Source organism: Mirounga leonina, unplaced genomic scaffold, assembly GCF_011800145.1.
Source record: "Mirounga leonina isolate KUSES-001 unplaced genomic scaffold, KU_Mleo_1.0 Mir_151, whole genome shotgun sequence".
Taxonomy (NCBI): Eukaryota; Metazoa; Chordata; class Mammalia; order Carnivora; family Phocidae; genus Mirounga; species Mirounga leonina.
In genome coordinates, this window is record NW_023270377.1 from 67,629,599 (window position 1) to 67,648,531 (window position 18,933).

The 18,933-nt window shown below is 37.8% G+C and overlaps 1 protein-coding gene across 2 annotated transcripts in view; it reads left to right on the forward strand.

Annotated features, from left to right (window-relative positions):
* KCNH7 (potassium voltage-gated channel subfamily H member 7) overlaps window positions 1-18,933 on the forward strand; it is a 474,127-nt gene that overhangs the window by 305,720 nt on the left and 149,474 nt on the right. For both annotated transcript variants that reach the window (XM_035007888.1, XM_035007889.1), the window contains exon 3: window positions 17,637-17,792. In XM_035007888.1, the coding sequence (XP_034863779.1) occupies window positions 17,637-17,792 (156 nt within the window). The remainder of the gene's footprint in view (window positions 1-17,636; window positions 17,793-18,933) is intronic.

An 18,933-nucleotide genomic window follows, 5' to 3' on the forward strand; every position in this document is an offset into this window, starting at 1 on the left:
TTTTTTTACACTTCACCTTTGACTTTTACTAGGTTCCTTAATTTTCTTTCACAATTTCATTTTGGAAAAAATGTCTTTTTTGTTTGTTTTCTTCATTCAAGTGTATAGTTTTGCCACTTGGTCATGCAGGGCTTGTGGTCAAGTTATTTTCTTGGAAACACATTGTGGTGCTTTTGAGTGATCTTTAAAGGATTCCCCTGGGTTATTAATGAGTACTTTATAAAAAACTGTTTTAAATCTTCTGTCAGGTTTTTCTGTTTGTTTGTTTTCCATCATTAAGCACTCTCTTGATGGTTATTTTTAGTTCCTCTCACTTTCACTAAAATGTTGAATTTGATTAGGCTGGTACTGCTCACTACTTTGCCATCCTCTGACCACCGCTCAGAACTAAATCTGTTATATTTCATCTCCGTTGAAGTTTTAAAGGAATTTAATCTTGGAAACTCATTTATCTTCTCCAGATACCAGACACTCATATTTTGTCTTGATAAAGATTTTTGCCAATCGATATGGGGATAAAGGTAGTGCCTTGTCGTTGTTGTTGTTATTATTATTATTATTATTATTATTATTATTATTTGGCCTGATTTTTTTAGGTTCTTTTTGTCTAACATATCCAACTGATTCTCATCATCCTCATATTTTGTCACATCTTTATTGTTTAAGTATGGAACGTCTGATTTCACTTACTTTCCCTGTCTAGTAATATTTTTATCCTGTATGAATCAGTATCCAAATATTTTTAGAACACTCAAGTTGGGTAATTTGAGGAGAGTTAATGAAAGAGCCATTTACAAAATTGAGGGTAGAGTTTATGAGAGGCAACAAGAAACAATTCAGTGTCCCAGGCTCAGTAACCCTGGAGGGTCATTAGAAGGGGCAAGCAGAGGGAATGATAATTATTGGAATCCTGAGACAGATCTATATGCTAAGGGCTGACAGGAACTATGAATTTAGTGAGGGGTGCATCCCAAACTGCAACTCAGTAGAGCTAGAGTCTGGGGAAAAATATTCCATCTCTCTCTTCCTTCCCTTCAGTCTCTTTGTTTTTTAATGTTTATAATTAAAAATTTATTGCTAGAAAAACATCATCATGAATATTGGAAAAATTGCCCACCATGGACCCAGACTCTAAAGCAAATTACACAATATTTAAATAAAAAATTTAAGAAAGACCTTATGTATATAAATACATATAACAAAATTGCCCAATGGTCACTCACATTACATTTGTGATAGTGGTAAATATGAACCTTCAATCTCTTGCTGGTAATCACTACTGGCTAAAACCCAACTAGAAGCCAGAGGATGAGGCAGTCCTGTTAGCATCTTCTCTCCATTCTGAACAGGAGGAGAAGGATAGAGAATGAGCCTGGAGGGCAAGCTGCATAAATTCAACAGAAATACCAACAAAGACACCTCCATCTCAATGCCTTCCTAAAGAGGGCATGGCTTAGGAGGAACATATGCCGTTGTTCAATTATTTTCCCTCTAGCTCGGTTCTGAATTACCATTCACTGCCTATATATTTTGCCAAGCATTCTACATCTTAGCTTCTGAGATGGGTTTAGAAGTATTTATGCATTCTCCATTAAGATGCAACTTGATATCACCTCTCTTGGAGGTTTTCCATAAAATCCGCATGTAGACACTGAAATACTGATTGCTTCTCTGGTGCAGTTCTTAGAAGGAACGGCATTTTTTAAAAATACCAGAAAAATCAATCAATTTTCTTCTTGTGAATCGGAATTTGGGTACGGAGTCTTCCTATTATGTTTTTCTAGTGATGTTAGTAGAAGACAAAATGTTGGCTCCTTCCTTGTTCTCGTTAGCATCAGTGGTACATAATATTGCCCGCTCTTTTCGTCCCTAGCCATTTACTGTGACAGTCAGAGAAAAGACTCTAGTAAATTAATTCTTTTCATATTAAAGTTTTAATCTTTTTCTTCTCAAATATAATACATGATAAATCAGCCTTGCCGTTGGTTTTATAATAAGTCTGTTGAAATCTCACCAGTGTGTTCAATTTAATTTTTTTTTTCAGTTCTTTACCATTTGAAGGGTGATAAGTTTCCATTGCCGTAAAAATGTCTACCCCATTGGTTTACCATAGTAACTGAAATTTCCTTCTTTAGAGAATCTTCTCCAATACAGGTTTTTATGTCCGGGAAGTTCTTATCAAGTGGACATAGATTAAGAGAAGTAACGTGTTGATAGACAGTCACTAATCAGCTACAAAGTCATCGGGTAAAAAGGAGTCATTGGTATTTAGATGGAGGTTTCTGTTTGGAGAAGCTAAAAGCTTAACCTTCAGCTGATGGAATTAACCCAGCTTTTACATCCAACATATTTCGAGTCCTGGGTAAAACCAAATGAGTATAGGGCTTTTCTGCCAAAAATTTTTAGGCACCAGAGCTGAGATTTATTCTCTTATCTGAAAATCAAGCCCCATGTATTTCTGTCAACAAGTGCTTAGTCAAGACCTTTACATAAATATATGGACTGGTAAATTTTCCTAAGAGATAAAACCTAGGAGAAGTTTAGAACTAGAGGCAAGGTCTGAGCAGGGAAATGTACGGTTAGAGGTCAACAGAACCAGAAATATGGGGGGTGTCAGGCAGTTAGACGCTCACAAGGGATGTGAGTACACCATAAGCACATTTTGTCCCCTCCCCTCAACTTGAAGAAAATGTTTAGCTCTATCTTTCAGTTAATGACTTGTTAGTTACAGAATTCAAAATTATTCTTTGATAATTCTTTTATGGTAATGATAGCTAATTTTTTTAGTGTATAAGGCAATATTTTAAGCTTTTTGCAGATATTGGCTCACTTAATCCTCACAATAACACTGTGAAGTGGGTAACATCATCCCTATTTTCCAGATGAGAAAACTGAGTCTCAGAGCAGTTAAGTAACTTATTCCAAGATCAAAAGCTGAAAAGTGGCAGATTTAAGAATTAACCTCTGACAATCTGATGCAGAAGCTTTATGCTTATCTACTACTCTACACAGCCTCTCATGGACACAGAAAGTACCTCCTGTCCCCCAGATGAACATATGTTGCTGTGTGCACAAATCTGATCGTCCCCAGACACATTTTTCTCTTGGACTCAGTGTACAGATGGACCATAGCAATTGCTATTTGCTGTCTTAAAAAACATAGACTAGGTCATGAATCCTGATGTGGGTAAAACACAAAAGCAACAATAAATGTAGTCATTGTGAAGTTGAAATAAAACCTCTCTTTTGCTGTGCAAAAGATTTGGAAATATTTGGTGTTTGGAAATATATATCCAGGCAATATGAGCCACTGCAAAGCAATCCCTGCCACCAGGCATCTGCTGTAGGCCCACGCTTCTGGCAACCTTGGGGAGTAGGGAACGTCTATAGTAATCACTTGACCCCAAGCCTGGTACCAAAGCCTAGGAGAGGGTGTTCCCCCTAACACTGCCAGTGGGAACAAAAACCCATGTTGTCACTAGTTTCCAGGGCATCTTTTCTGCTCCGTCTGCTATTCTATAAAAATAGTCTAGGCATTTAAAAAATAAAAATGAAAATCCCAAGTTATAATGGTCAAACAGGATAGAAAATTTTATGAGAAGAAGAGAGAGCTAAGTTTACCTGGAGAAATAACTTCAATTTCACTCTTTTCTGCTTCTATCGCTTTTGTCCCAGACAGGCCTATGGAGCCTACTTTTAACCCCATCAAGGCCCATACTCACTGTAGAGCACTCTCAGAAGAGGCCTGAACCACTTTCCATGATTTGTTTGGTGTTTTAAAATGTTCCTTTTTCCTGTGTTGAATGAAGTGGAGGGTATCTCTCAGCATCCTGAAGCTGTGTGCTGAAGTCCAACCCCGGAAGAATCCAGAGCTCTGGGTGACTGAGCTCTGCGTCTCACCTACAGATAAGTAGGAAAAAAGGCCTCATTGTGTTGTGTGAAGATGGTGGCATGTGTTGCACCATCGAGATCATTACCCTGACTCTAAAGCAGACTGGCCGTGTGACTTGGGCGAAGTTACTTCTTTCCATGACTCAAGGTCTTCTTCTATGAAATGGGGATATTTACTGTAGGTACTTCTTTAGGGTTCTCATGAGGATTAAATAAGAGCATGTACAGGACTCACCATGATAATTGGTCAATGGCAATTGTTTAATAATGGGTACCTATTTCTTATTGTTGTTAAAGTCAGAAATACTAGGCATGAGGTCATTGAATTGCTTGCCCTGGAGGGGGTCACACACCACTCACTTTGCCCCAGATTCACCATGTTTCTTCATTTCTAGCATTTTTCCTTCCACTCCCAATTTCTACCCATCACAATCATTTAAGGCCCAGCTGAAAGAAGGCCTTTTTCCATGAATGGCTTGTTCTCTTCTTGGGTATAGCACACTCTCATGAGCGGATTCTCTTTTTTTCGATGAAAGGTTCCTTTTTTATTTGTGTTTGTAACTCCTACAATTTCTGGTGCTGTACCTTGCACACAGTAGGTACCTAACACAATCTTTTAAAATTTAATTGATTTAAAATATATTTTTACTCATTCTAAGATATGAAATAAACTTGCATTATTTGTAGCTTTTGTTCTTGCGCCAAAGTTGCAAACTTAGTGTGGGCAGAAAATGTGGAATTCTTTTCGGCAGTCACAAGTACACCATGAATGGAGCATACCACACATGTGGCATGACAGCCTTAGTTAGCAATGACATCCACACAGTGGTGCTGGCCTTAGGATTCTAATTACGTTTGACCTTGACAGTAGTGTGTACATACTCTGGAGATGTGCAAACTTGCTCATATTCTGAGTCCTTCTAGTCCGTTAAGTGTTAATGCAACTTTACCGAAGAAAGAAAAGTGGCAGTTTAGTGGGGTGGGCTTGCTGTAGGTACATTTGCAGCTTGGTAACATGAATATGTGTTACGAAGAAATTTGAACCAAATAACCAAATATTTACTTGAGTGTAAAAACCACAGAGTATTAAAAATTGTCACAAATGTGCCCCCAAATTCCTCATTACAAATAGAGTTGGCTTGCCTGGATATTGAATACAGCACTGTTAGTCAGCTTCAGCTTGTTCTAACACTTATTAGTTCCAATACACTAGGAACCAAGACTGGGCAGTGGATAATCATAATAGTACATCTTAAGAGACAGTCTGATTTACTAGCCAGACAAGATGTATGAGTTTTTCTTTCTAATTTCAATCCCCAAAATAATTCATTGGTTGTTCATAAAGAAAACAGAAAAATAGCTGAACTTGTTCTTTTTCAGTAATCAAGCTTGTAAGTATGAAAACAACCTAACACCTGAGCATAAATGTTAACAGAAAATGTGTCAATAGGAAGGAGTGAGTAAACAAATAATTATACGTTACCTATCCCCATGTTTTGAAGATGAAGAGGAATGACTCCTAAGGAAACACAGGGAAAATATTTTCTTGCAGATACCAGAGTTATCTCAGGCAATTTATGGTGCAGAATACTACTGAATTATTAAATTAGGGCTTTTACGTTCTAAAACCTGATCTCTGTTAAATAGTAGGACCTGGGATGTGAAACACTCTCTCATATTTAGTGATAACCTTTCAACTTAGAGCTAGGTTATGGGGAAATCATCACTGCAAGATATGTGATCAAATATGACAATGCTATTTTACCTGGGCTTCTGAATGCTCAGATCAGGACCAATACCAAGCAAAATATATTAAGTAGGTGACACTGGCCTTTGCAGTTCTCTTTCCCCTCCTGCCTCAGCCCTTTGCTTTCTGCAGTTTCTTCCTCTCCTGGAAGCGTCTAGGCAACCTATGGTATACACTTTCTTCCCTCTCAGAAAGGTCTTTGAAACGGAGAGGGAGTGTGACACAATTCAGTATTTTTTCAATGGCTTTGCAAGGAGCTACATATTATTGCAAATTTCTCTGAAGTAGTATTTCAGAGTCAAATAAATTTGAGATGTGCTGGATTGAACAAAGTAGACATACTTGCTTTTGCAGAACTTCTCAAAACTTCTAACACAATAATGTGCCCTGAGCATCTCTTCGAAGAGGACACATCCCAAACTGTATTAATTATAGACAGCACTTTCTGATAATACCTATTAACATCTCACTGTTTGGGAAACACTGATGTAGGAGAAAGAGTAAAAGCTGGAAAGTTCAGAGTTCCAACCTGGTCTACTACCTACATCAGAAACTTCTCTAAGATAAAGTTTTCTCATGAGGAACATGTGGCACATAGAAAACATTCAGAAAATAGTAGCCATGACTTAATTATGTAGTTGTTAACAGCAGTAGTAAGATAATATAGAGAGACTGAGGAAAGAGAGTAGAACACCTTTATTCCTAGAAAGCCTAGAGCTGATAAAAAAGGAGGAGAGGTGGAAAGGGCATGAGGCAGTATAGGACTGAATGGAGTAAATGAAGGGCGGGGCTGGGGCAGTCCCAGCAAGTGCATGGTGACTTCCTGCCTCTCAGGTGGCAGGAGAAAGGAATTCTGCCTAATCTGGGAAAGCTGCAGAAATGTACAAGACCGGGGAAAAAGGAAGGAAGAATTTTAGCTCAGGCCATTACTTATAAAAGATAAAAAATCTCTTAGAACATACCTGATTTAAAAATCATGGAATTCAGAGTCTTAGTCTGATGAAGGAATTAGAACCTGAGTATTCCTCCCCAATCACGGTAAGGGGAAGGAGTGCCCCAAGATCAAGGAAAAAGAGAACTATGTATGGCTTACTTTTCATCTACATAATAGGGATGATAACGGTGCCATCATCATTTGTAAAAATGCAAGTGATATTAATGCATATAAGGCCATTAGAATGGTGGCTGGCATCCAGTAAATGTTAGCTGTTATTATTACCCTTCTTCCTAACGTGCGCTTTCAAATACTAATTATGGTAGTCCTAGAGCAAACCCAGAATTCAAGATTGTTTCACACATTTCTGCTATATACCAAATTCCACTGACTATGGGACCTAACCAAATAGGCTGAACTCTGCTTTCGTTAAAATTACCTGGCCTGTAGTTTTCTTTTTAGAGGCACTAAAACAGTTTATAGGGACAGGAGAAACATAGGAAATAAACCAAGGGCCTTGTCACTGCAAAGTTAAGGAGATATATTTTAAGATAGTAGATAATTAAAGGGTCTTTTCTAAGCCCCTACCCAATTCCAATGGCCATTTGATGCGTTTTCTCATCTGAAGACAAGGGGATCAAGCTAATGAGTTCATCACTGAAGCTCCAAAAAGAGTCGAATGACTCAGTTTTATCGTCGAAACTTTGAGGGAAGTTTAACCACCATTTCAAGTTGAGAAATTTATTTTTCCCACCCCAGTTAATAATAATAACTTTCATTTATTGCTCAACCTCACCAGCTTCCATGGTACCTATTTTACAAGTATTCCCTAATTTCACCTTCCCAACAACACTATAAGGTGAGGCACTTTCCCTTCTTTTCCTCATTTTATAGATGAGGAAGCTGAGTCTTGGGGAGATTAAGTGACCTGCCCAAGGCCATTCCATGACTAACAGCAGAGCTAGGTCCGTCCAATCCCAGGGGCTCCACAGTACCACCTATCCAAGAAATTTACTACTCACTGGCACTGCCTCAGCATTTTTCTGAGTGTTTAAAATTGTTTTAAATAAGAAATAATTAAAAATAAATTATTCATGCTGTTGACATCTCAGACAGTGCTAATACTACCACCCAGAACATGAATGTGACAAGCAGCCTTGTGTAAATTAGGTTAGTTCTTCATTTTTCAAATGAAAGGCATCTATAGAATCTCTCCCGGAAATTCTGAAAAGGTCCTTCTAGTCCCATGTTATTCTATCAGCTATCTAAATATGTTCATAATTGTTATGATTTCATTATATCTGTGATTGTGATGCTAAATCTGTATGTGTTGGTAATTATCATGCTAAGTTTCTTTTTTTAGACCTAATATATTGTTAGGTGCACAGCCAAATTTTTGCCAGCTCAGTCTCTTTGTTAATAATGCTTCTGTATAAAATGTTTTTCTTAGCTCACATGACTTTCTCCAGTTTGCTTTCACTTAGTTAGCTTCCTTTAGATTTAACCATGTGACTGGGGAAATAAGAAAAATGGGCAAGTAATGGAATATTTGCCTCCCAATAAGCAGTCCCATTTGACCCAATCCATAAGGCCAAATAAACCATAGGCTATTCTATTATTCTTGTTAATAAATAGTTTTTCTAAGTGTACCTTCTGTCTCTTCAAATAAATAACACCTAGATCATTTGAACTTATTTCTCTTCCCTGAGGCATCACTAGTACCTGAAATAGCCCATGTCCAAAGTGTGTGCTAAAATACTACTTTTGAAGATACTCTCAGGATTAAATCAATTCCGTGTACCCCCAACCTCAAAAGACTGAATTCCAGGAACATAGAAGACATTCACAACATGACCTTCTACCCCTCAAAGCCTCATCCATCACTTCCCATTCCACATGATGTGTTCTGGTATACTATTAGTCTGTTCAGACCAAGTTGCCTAGCAAACTAAGTGTTTCGTGTGTCCGTGTCTTTACAGCAGCCAGAGACTATCACTTCCCTTTTTCAATCCTTTCAGTGGCTTCCCTTTGTCAGTTGAAGGCATTACAAGGCCCACAAGGGGCTTGTTCTTCTGCCACTCTCCTGCTCCCTTGCTCTATTACCACTGGGCCCTGGATCTCTCACCACTTTGCCCTCAGCTTAATCTGTGTCAGCCACACTGACTGTCTGCTCTTCAACCTCAGGGCCTATCCTAGTCAGCTCAGGCTGCCATAACAAAGTACTACAGACTGGGTGACTTGAATTATAAAAATATATTTTCTCACAGTTCTTGAGGCTCAACGTCCAAGATCAAGGTGCTGGCAGTGTTAGTCCCTGGTGAAAACTCTCTAATTGGCTTACAGATGGCTGTCTTCTCACATGACTTTTCCTCCCTGTACACACACTCTTGGTGTCTCTTCTTCTTCTTACAAGGACAATGTCCTGTTGAATTATGGCCCCACGGTTAGGACCTCATTTAACCTTAATTAACTCCTTGTAGGTCCTGTCTCCAAATACAGTCACACTGGGGTTAGGGCTTCAATGTATGAATTTTAGGGGACATAATTCAGCCCTACACCAGGCAGGTCCTTTCTATGTGTTGCTACCTCTTTTCCCAGATATCCTCATGATTCGTTTTTCAACATCTTCAGTTCTTTATTCAGATGTATTCTTCTCAGGGAGGCCTTTCCCACTCTACTAGAAGTTACAGACTTTTCCCTGCTCCTGGCACTCACTATCCCCTTTCTTTATTTTCTCTATGGTGTTCAATGATACTATCACCATTTAATCTATTATGTATTTTACTTATTTATTTCTGTCTCCCCAAACTCCACTAGATTATAAACTACATGATGGTGGAATTTGGCTCAGTTTTGTTCTCTGCCAAACCCTAGCACCTAGAACTGTGCCTGGCACATAGTGGTTTCTGAATAATTAGTTTTTAAAGTGAAATTGGTTTGAATTGGGCATATGTTTCTTCTCCGTGTTTACTCCTACTCAGCCTGAAAAGCTCAAGCCCAACATAACCTGGCCTCTTACAAGAGTAACACTTTGGGTATATTCAGTTTCTACACCTATACCAATATATATTAAAAGATTACATTCCCATGAGCTACCATTTGTATCTACTGTATATTAGGCACCGTACTTTAAATGCATCCTCCCATTTATTGCTCCAACTTTAAAAGATAATCTACAGAGAAAAAGCCAAGACAGAGAGAAGCTAAATGACTCGTCAAGTTTAGAACCCAGGTCTCTCTCTATAACTGAAATCCATCTTCTTAAGACTATAGGCTACTACCCACAGTCACAAATGCTGCTCTGACCTAGCTCAAGGGTCATCTCCAGTGGGCAGCTTTTCACGAACATCTCACTGTCAGGAAGAAGTAAAAGTAGCCAGGAAATATTCACTGAGTTCCCTTTATGTGTTGAGGGAGGCTTGTGTACATGGATTAATAATATCTTGTCTTTGGGAAGCTTACAGTCTGGTTACAAATGTGCTATAAATGGAATATTTTCACCACTCAGTTATTCTGCAAACTTTGGGATGAATTCTGGAAGTGGATTTTGAGTTTGAATGAAATTTCTGTGTGTTTACTTTTCTTATCAAGAGTGGGGAAACATCTGTTAAAAAATAATCAAATGGCTAAACAATGGCACATAAACTCTCCAATCATAGAAATTTCTTCTAGTTCTGTTTCAGGACTCCATCATGGTCTTCTGTTCTTTAAGTCACAAGCTGACCAACAGTGATAGTGATATCAGCAAGCAATTACTTACGTGGTGTGAGTTGAGAGATATCTGGAAGGTCTTATCTATACAACCAAAATATTTCTTTTACATAGAGGCTACACCAGAGTTCATCTTGAGTTGTGTTGTTTTTCACTACTCCCCTTTAAAAAAAATTTCCTGAGAATAGTAATCCATTATGTCCTTAACAGTCTTATGAGGAAATTAATATATTTCATGATGCTCCTCCTTGATAAGAGGAAGTTCATAATATTTCACCTTGGAGGCCTGGAGAGAGCAGAGGAAGATGTAGGAAGTGCTGAAAGAAAGAAATAAAAGGAAACATTAGATTCAGAAAAGCCAAGTACAAATTTCGCTTGTTTCCTATTTTTGCCTGCCCTTGATTCCACCATAAGTCATTTGTGACTGGGTAGCTCTCTCCTTCTAGGAGGTGCAGTGGTCCCCTTTGCTTTTCTAAAAGGCTTTTCAACTCAAGATGAACAGTGCTGCCTCTTTGATGAGACCTTTGTATCCTGAGGCTGCTATCTTTTGTTTTTCTTCTAAGGCAGGTCTCTAATGGTATTTTTTAATCTTCAAAGGATCCCCTAGTCTACTAGAAAGTAGGAAATCACAAACTTTCAGGCATTTCCTAAACCAATCAGCTCAGAAAAGAATAATCCCCACTTGGTGCCCCAAAATACAAATAGTGTAGCTTTCGGTTTCAAGAATGGCAAAAGGTTGGAGGAAATTACACAGAGAGCCTTGAAAATTAACTGAAGATCTCTCTGGAGATCCTCTAATTAGAGATGAAAATAATCGCTCACCTGATCGGGTTTTGCTCCATGCCAGGTACTACTCTAAGAACTTTACATGTATATGAGTTCTACTGATCAGTGTGAAGCTTGGACTGTGAACAAAATGCAGCTTTTGTTTTTCATCATCCCGTTTAACTTTATTCACTGGAGTAATTGACCCCTGTCTTCGGATGGTGATTTGGCTTTAAAATTACAACTCCCAACCGGCTCAGGTCAGAATGCAATGGAAAGCCAGCTTCAACCTCTTACCATTACCCTCTTCCCACACTCTGATTGCTATTTGCTTCCCTCCAAGTAGAAGATGAAAAGGCAGAAAGATTATGGAGCAGGACAGTTCCTACTTGGCTGGTATATTTGCCTTCTCTGGATCTGGGCAGTGGGCAGAGCTGACACTGTTTTTCCTGGATAGGCTCTTCAGAACTCTTGCGGGACTCTGTCTCCCTTCAATTTCCTTCCCCTGCTGGTCCTATCCCTGCACCCTGGAGTTTCTTGCCTATTTCCTCCTTGGCCTCCAGCATCTGGTAGTTTGCTATCTGTCTCTTCCTCTGCAGTCCCTTCATCCCATCCTTGGAGAACCCTGTGCCCACTCCTGGTCCAGAAGACTTGACCATGAGGCCTATCTACCAGTTCTTGGGTGCACCTGCCTGTCCCAATAATTATGCCCACTGTCTCTGCCACAGAAAATTGAGAGCTTGTTCCTTCTTGGCCCTCTACACCCCCAAGGTTGAGGCCCCATTATGGCCTACCATTCATCTACATAGCTTTCAAATACCCATTCTCCCTGTCTCCCTATCTCCTGTTCTCTGCAGAGAACACATTTCAAAGGTCCTGGAGTGGGTCCTTAAAATCCCCTTATTAGGCCTGGCCTTGGAAGATGGCAGCTCTTGAGGGTGGAAGGAGGGAAGCTCACAGCAATGGGCCTGTCCTCTCCAAAGAGATTTTTTCCCCAATCTTCTCACCACTCTTCCCTCCCTATCTGTTCTACATCCTGGATATAAAGATTCTACAGCTATTTCCTTCATAATCTGCATGTGTGGAGTGGAAGGAAGTCGTTCTCACTTTAGTTCCCTGATAGCTCTTATGTTAAACATATCACATGAGTGAAAATTGAGAAAGGGAGAATTCTATTCTAATATCATAGTACACAGGTATTAATTCATTCAGTCCCCAAAACAATTCTATGAAGTAAGGATTATCCTCATTGTACAGAAGAATAAACTGAGTTGCTGTGGCATTTCTAAATCACCCAGGGTTTACTCAGCAGATAAAGGATGGAGCTAGGATTCAGATTCAGATAGTCTAATTAGAGAGTGCTGCTCTCAAGCAATAGATTATAAACTATTACCTATGGTTCTATATACACGGAGAATTAATTAACACTGAAGTGAGTTGCACTTGACTGAGGAAAAAAATTAGAAAATTACTGTCTTGTAAATTACTATGTTAGACTTTCACGGACCTTACCAAATGGTGGGACTTTATGCAACAAAAATTTGAAATGTAATCAATAAACAAATTAATGCCATTTGTATATAAATATGCTGTAGTGTCTCTAAACCTAAAAAAATCCAACGTCTGATCACTTCAAAATCTTTTCCAGTTACCAGCCCAGGTTTCTGATCACCTCTTTAGTAAAGCACCTCAAAAGACTTTCCTATAATTGGGTACACGTCTGGTTTTTTGTAAAGATTTTATTTTTTAAGTAATCTCTGTATCCAATGTGGGGCTTGAACTCACAACCCTGAGATCAAGAGTCACATGCTCTACCAACTGAGCCAGCCAGGCACCCCCGTATACTTCTATTCTTATTCATTCTTACATGCATTCCAGCAGTTTCCTAGCCACTAATCTACCAAAATGTCTCTAAAAGAAGTTACCCATGACTTGATCTTTTCTTAGCTCTCACTGAGCCTATCAGCAAGTTTTGTGTAGTTGATCCTGCCCTCTCTTGCAATACTTCCTTCTCTTAGCCCCTGGTGCACTAGACTCTGGATTTTCTTCCCACTTCCCTGTCTACTCCTCCACAATGTTCTCTGATATTTCATCTTCCCTTCTTTGATGCTGCAGTCCCTTAATGTTTGGCTCAAAAACCCAACTCTCTATTTGTTCCCTAGATGACCTCATACTGTCTTTAAATATAATCCATTCCCTAATGACTCTCAAATTCATATATCTGGCTTGGATCAATCCCTGAATCAAACTGCAGTATCCTATATCCAACTACTCTAGACATCTGCATTTAGATATCTAATAAGCAACCACAGTGTTAACATACCCCAAACCTATGGATTTACACAAACCCCAGAACCCTCCCACAGCCCTCCCCATTTTAATAAATGAGCATTTCCATTGTTCCATTTTCTCAACCTCCAAGTTTGGACTTGTCTGTGACCCCTCTCGTTCCCTCACATGCCATCTATTATACCAGCAAGTCCTATAATCCCTACCTTGAAAATATCTCAAACAGACTCCTTCTCACCAGCTTCAGCAACACCACCCTAGTCCAGACACTCTTACTGCTTGCCAGTATTAGTATGATATTTTCCTACTGGCTTCCCTGTTTTCTTGCTGGCATCCCAAGCTATTCTTCACATAGAAGTCAGAGGGGTAGTTTTAAGTCAAGTCATGTCAGCCTCTGCACAAAACCCTTCTTGTCTATCTGAGAGGAAACTTCCAAATCCATGCATTAGCCTTCTACGTGCCTTCTACATGCTGTGGTTCCCTACTCCTTCTTCAGCCTTACCTACTTTCAACACCATCCTACCCCACAACCAACATACTGTACTAGCCACATTGGCTTACACATTGTTCCTAGAGCTTACAACCTTGAAGACTTTTGTACTTGCTATTTTCTCTGCCAGCTGCATTCTATCCATAGAGCCACACAGCTAACTCCATTACTTCTTTTATGTCTTTGCTTACATGCCATTTCAAAGGAAATGCATTCCCTTACTACTGTTACGATCTAGTCTGCTCTCTCTTCCTTCATTGTTACTTATTTTTACTTCATATATTAGATATCTATTCATTTATTTATGATGTCGATATAAATTCCGTTAAGAACAGAAACTTTGTTTTTTTATTGCTGTTTTTCTCCGCCCCATCTGAGAACCCAGAACAGTGTTTGACCCAATATTAAACAGTTACTGATTTTAGGGGACATATGTATGCCCTGTGAATACAAACAGTACAATGGGGTGCTGGGTGGCTCAGTCGAGTAAGCGCCTGCCTTCGACTCAGGTCACAATCTCAGGGTCCTGAGATCAAGCCCCCCCATTGGGCTCCCTGCTCCACGGGGAGCCTGCTTCTCCCTCTCTCCCTGCCTGCAGCTCCCCCTGCGTGTGCTCTCCCTCTCTCTGTCAAATAAATAAATAAAATCTTAAAAACAAAAACAACAACAGTAGAATAAAACATCTTTAAAGTAGCTCAAAGGGAGGAGTCCCGGTCTTTTATTTTAAAATCTGAAAGCTAAGAGTATGCCACCAATTTATTAATAAAAGAAAAATTATTCAGATTACCTGAGTTTGCTTGATGTGTGGCTACAGTTAAAAATTAACATTCTAGATATTTTATTATAATGAGCATTATTCTCCTAAACAGCTTTTCCTGGTTTTGAGAATGTTTTTACTCAGGAGACAAAACATGGAAATTGAAATGAACCTGGGTTTAACTAATATTTGTATAATTGCATGTATAATTGTAAAATTACTGGATAATCTTACTGTAAATAAGCTTCTTAAACATTATTAATTCCATTTGAATACTAATTCATTTTAACAAGGTCTGAACTTTTTATTTCTCGATTGGTTTCGTTCTCTAATTTACATATTATTGAGTGTGTCTAGTTTTTTCTTCATTGCTAGATTAGTATTTGCTGGATCATCTTTCCATTTTTTTTTCTCCCAATGTTGCATTCAAGAACAGTATTTAGGAGCACACAGTAATGCCTTCTTAAAATAATGTTACTTTACAAATGTAATACCTTGACAGAACTTGGAGTTTGCAAAATGATGCAAGCTAAATCTTTTTGCTCTATAAAATGTATTTGATTCTCCTTCTCTTCTAAATTCCATGTATCTCCTTTCAATATCTGCTTTCCAGGATGCTTTGCAAGATTGATGGAGACATTAAATCCAAAAACTAAAAGAGAAAAAAATGTAAATGTGAATTTTCAGTTGACTTTAGAGGAGATATATTCCTTAATAGAAACACGCAGGAAACAATGCTAGTGGGCAGTAAATCCCAGATTAATTACACATATTCAATATGCTATGGAACCAATGCGTGTAACTGAACTTTTTTATAAAGCACTATAGTTTTATGATTTTTAACACTAGCCAATAAATTTACAAGCATTAGTATTGCAATACGTGATTTTTCCCCTATTACTGGAAGCGAAATTACTGTGCTCTATTACCAGCCTATTAGATCTCTAGTCCCACATTTTTTATTTATTGATTTCTTAAAAATCTGTGCTTTATGTCTTGTGGTACAATCAGCAATACACTTCAATTGTTGGAAGATTTGAAACTGCTAAGTAACAAATCTGTGAATTCACAATGATACTCTAAATGATCCAAGAAATGTCATTTTAAGCGGTAGTATCAGTATGTATTTTGGTTCATTAGCAGAATACACAATGGCTATTTCTAGCATTTTATCAGTCTCTCTATTTAGCCAGTTTGTATTGCAATGCCTGGCCTGAAGCAATTCTATTTTTAGTTCTAATAGAACAGTCTTAAATTGCTTATTTTCTGTTTACTAAAATCATCCCGTTTGTTACCATGGAAACTATGACAAGTGCTCTAACTATTTTATTAAATGAATTGAAGATAGAGCTGAAGACTGTGAAGGTGCAGCATGTCATTCTTAAGACATATTTTTCATAACATCTGTAAAACCATGGCCGATTTTATAGAAAATATGAAATTAATTATAGATAAGGTCTTCTACATTTCAAATCTGGGAGGCTATTGACATTTAAAAATCTAAATCATAACTAGCACAAAGGCATCCCCAACTTACAAAGAGTCCAAGTTCTAAAAGTGTTTTTGCAAATCAGTTCCTTGGAAATTAGAACATGTTCACCCAAAGAAACAATTTCATAAATAAGTAGATCTCTAAGCCCACCCTCAAAAGCTCTTCCACCTATGATGTCTCAATCTATAGCAATATTAGCAATAGTCTTTGTTCTCAGCTCTGGCAATAGGAGCCATGTTTCAGGGATGAGAAAAGAGGAAAGAATTTTCTCACACTTATTTTGTTTTTAATAGTTATGGCATGCATAGGACACCATTTTGGAATATTAGTATCCACTCGTCTTAGGGATGTTGGGCTTCCGACTACTTTCTTCTGTTATTTGCCAGTGCCCCTGGCCTCCAACTCTTGGTCTCTCACTTTCTCACATCTCCCTCTGTACCCAGGTCCAGCTTGCTCCCAACCTGCTCCTCCCTCTGCACTGAACCATCATTCTCCTCAAGACTCAAGATGGTTCCAGCTAGTTAAAAAAAAGTCAAAATATGCTCTATTATCTGACTACTTGAGAACTTTTCCTGAAGGTTTACATTTTAAAAATATAATACTTTTGAACCCAAACAAATCCCTAACCTAAGGTTTCCATCATCATGACTAAAAAAGGAAATATCCAGAGGGTAAAGATGTGAGTAAGCTGCTTTAAGGAAATACTTAGTTCTAGAAGTCAGGTTCAAGAAGTCAGTCAGAATCAATTGATTTAAAAGAAATCAACATCTTGACAGAATTCTCTAAATCTTGGATCTTGGATTTTCTGTTAGAGGATGGATGGCAGTAGTCAATTGTAAACTGAGTCATCCTTTTGTTCATCTCATTTCCAGAAGATTCTAATAAAATATGTCTTATTAACCTCATAATTGTGCTTTAAAAGAGTATCATCTTTTTGGTTAAGGAATCAAATTAACACAATAATATAGACAAAATTTTGTTCTTGTTTTCTAACAGATTACAAACCAAATAAAATCATTATAATTTGGACATTGTGAATTTTGCAGGAAAAAAAGAAAAGAATTATTGGAACATATACAAAGTCAATAACTTACTATTTTATATCTAGGAAATTAAAAGAGAAAAAGGAAATAATTTACTTAGCACTAAAATCAAGATGACACAAAGTTATCTTTACTGTTTATACAGCTATATTTTATATAGATTCAGAATTAATCAAAATATATACAAGAAACCTGAGTTTTTCTACAAAGTTAAAGATTATGCTTTTTTCCCTATACTAACTATTATGGTGGTGGGTGTGAAGACAAATGAGATTTTGATATTCTGTTTTTCCATAAGGTTGTATCTGAATTTGCCTGTAAGGTCTTTATGGCAAAATTTGTACATTTTCATGTAAATATATGTGCAATGAAATATGAAATAAAAGTCAAATTATTTTTGTTAAATTTTAAATCATTTATGATAGAAAATTCTAAAGGTTTATTAGAATTTTAATATTACTGACACTTCAAAATGAAGGCATATTTTTGACCTAACACTCATTTTTCATCTCCTTAGGGTCCACTTTCATTTGTAACACTCACATAATTCCAGTGAAAAACCAAGAGGGCGTGGCTATGATGTTCATCATTAATTTTGAATATGTGACAAATGAGGAAAACGCTGCCTCCCCAGAGAGGGTAAATCCAATATTACCAGTCAAAACTGTAAACCGTAAGTAAAAGGCAACATGTACATAATTCTGCTACTGATATTACTGCTACTAGTAATTTTAATACATTCTTCATTTGAGTGAGTTTTCAAAATATGTTTGCATTATAAGTAAAAAAAAAAAAAAAAAGCCATAGCCGCCATTACCCTTTGGTGCCTTACAGAATTGATCAGTTGCTTTTACAGACATTTGACTTGGTTATACCATTGTTAATTCAACCAGTCCCCTACTGATGGACGTTTAGGTTGTTTCCAAATTTTGGCCATTACAAACAATGCCAGAATGAATTGAGTACATGTATGTATATTTTTGGAAAATTATTTTCAGGGTAAGAGTTTGTAAGTGGGATTCCTGGGTCAAAGGGTAAATGCATATGCAATCTTTTTAGATACTACTAAACTCCCCTCCTAGGGTTTGAACCATTTTACACTACCACCAGCAATGTATTAGCTCTTCTCCCCAAAGCCATGCTAACAGAATGACTCTGTCTTCTCGGTATTTGTCATTATGATAGGTGAGAAGTAGTACCTCAATTAGTTTTAGTTTACATTTCTTTTGTAATGAGGTTTACATTATGAATGTTGGTTCAGATATTTAAGCACTAGGATATTTCTTTTTCTGTCAACTGTCCATTTCTTGTATACATTTTTTTGTCTTTTTTTTTTTCAAATGGTAAAATAAGTGGCACATCTCTTCCCAGCAAATATTTTTTGTCTTTTTCCTGATTTTTGTCATGCAAAGGTTTTATTGTTGTTGTTTATTTGTTTATAGTGCAGCTAAATTTATCAAGCTTTTCTTTGTTGAGTTTGAATTATTTTTTTATTATTCTTATGTTAATCCCCATACATTACATCATTAGTTTTAGATGAAGTGTTCCATGATTCATTGTTTGTGCACAACACCCAGTGCTCCATGCAGAACGTGCCCTCCTCAATACCCACCACCAGGCTAACCCATCCTCCCACCCCCCTCCCCTCTAGAACCCTGTTTGTTTTTCAGAGTCCATCGTCTCTCATGGTTCGTCTACCCCTCCGATTTCCCGCTTCATTCTTCCCCTCCCGCTACCTTCTTCTTCTTCTTCTTCTTCTTCTTCTTCTTCTTCTTCTTCTTCTTCTTCTTCTTCTTCTTCTTCTTCTTCTTCTT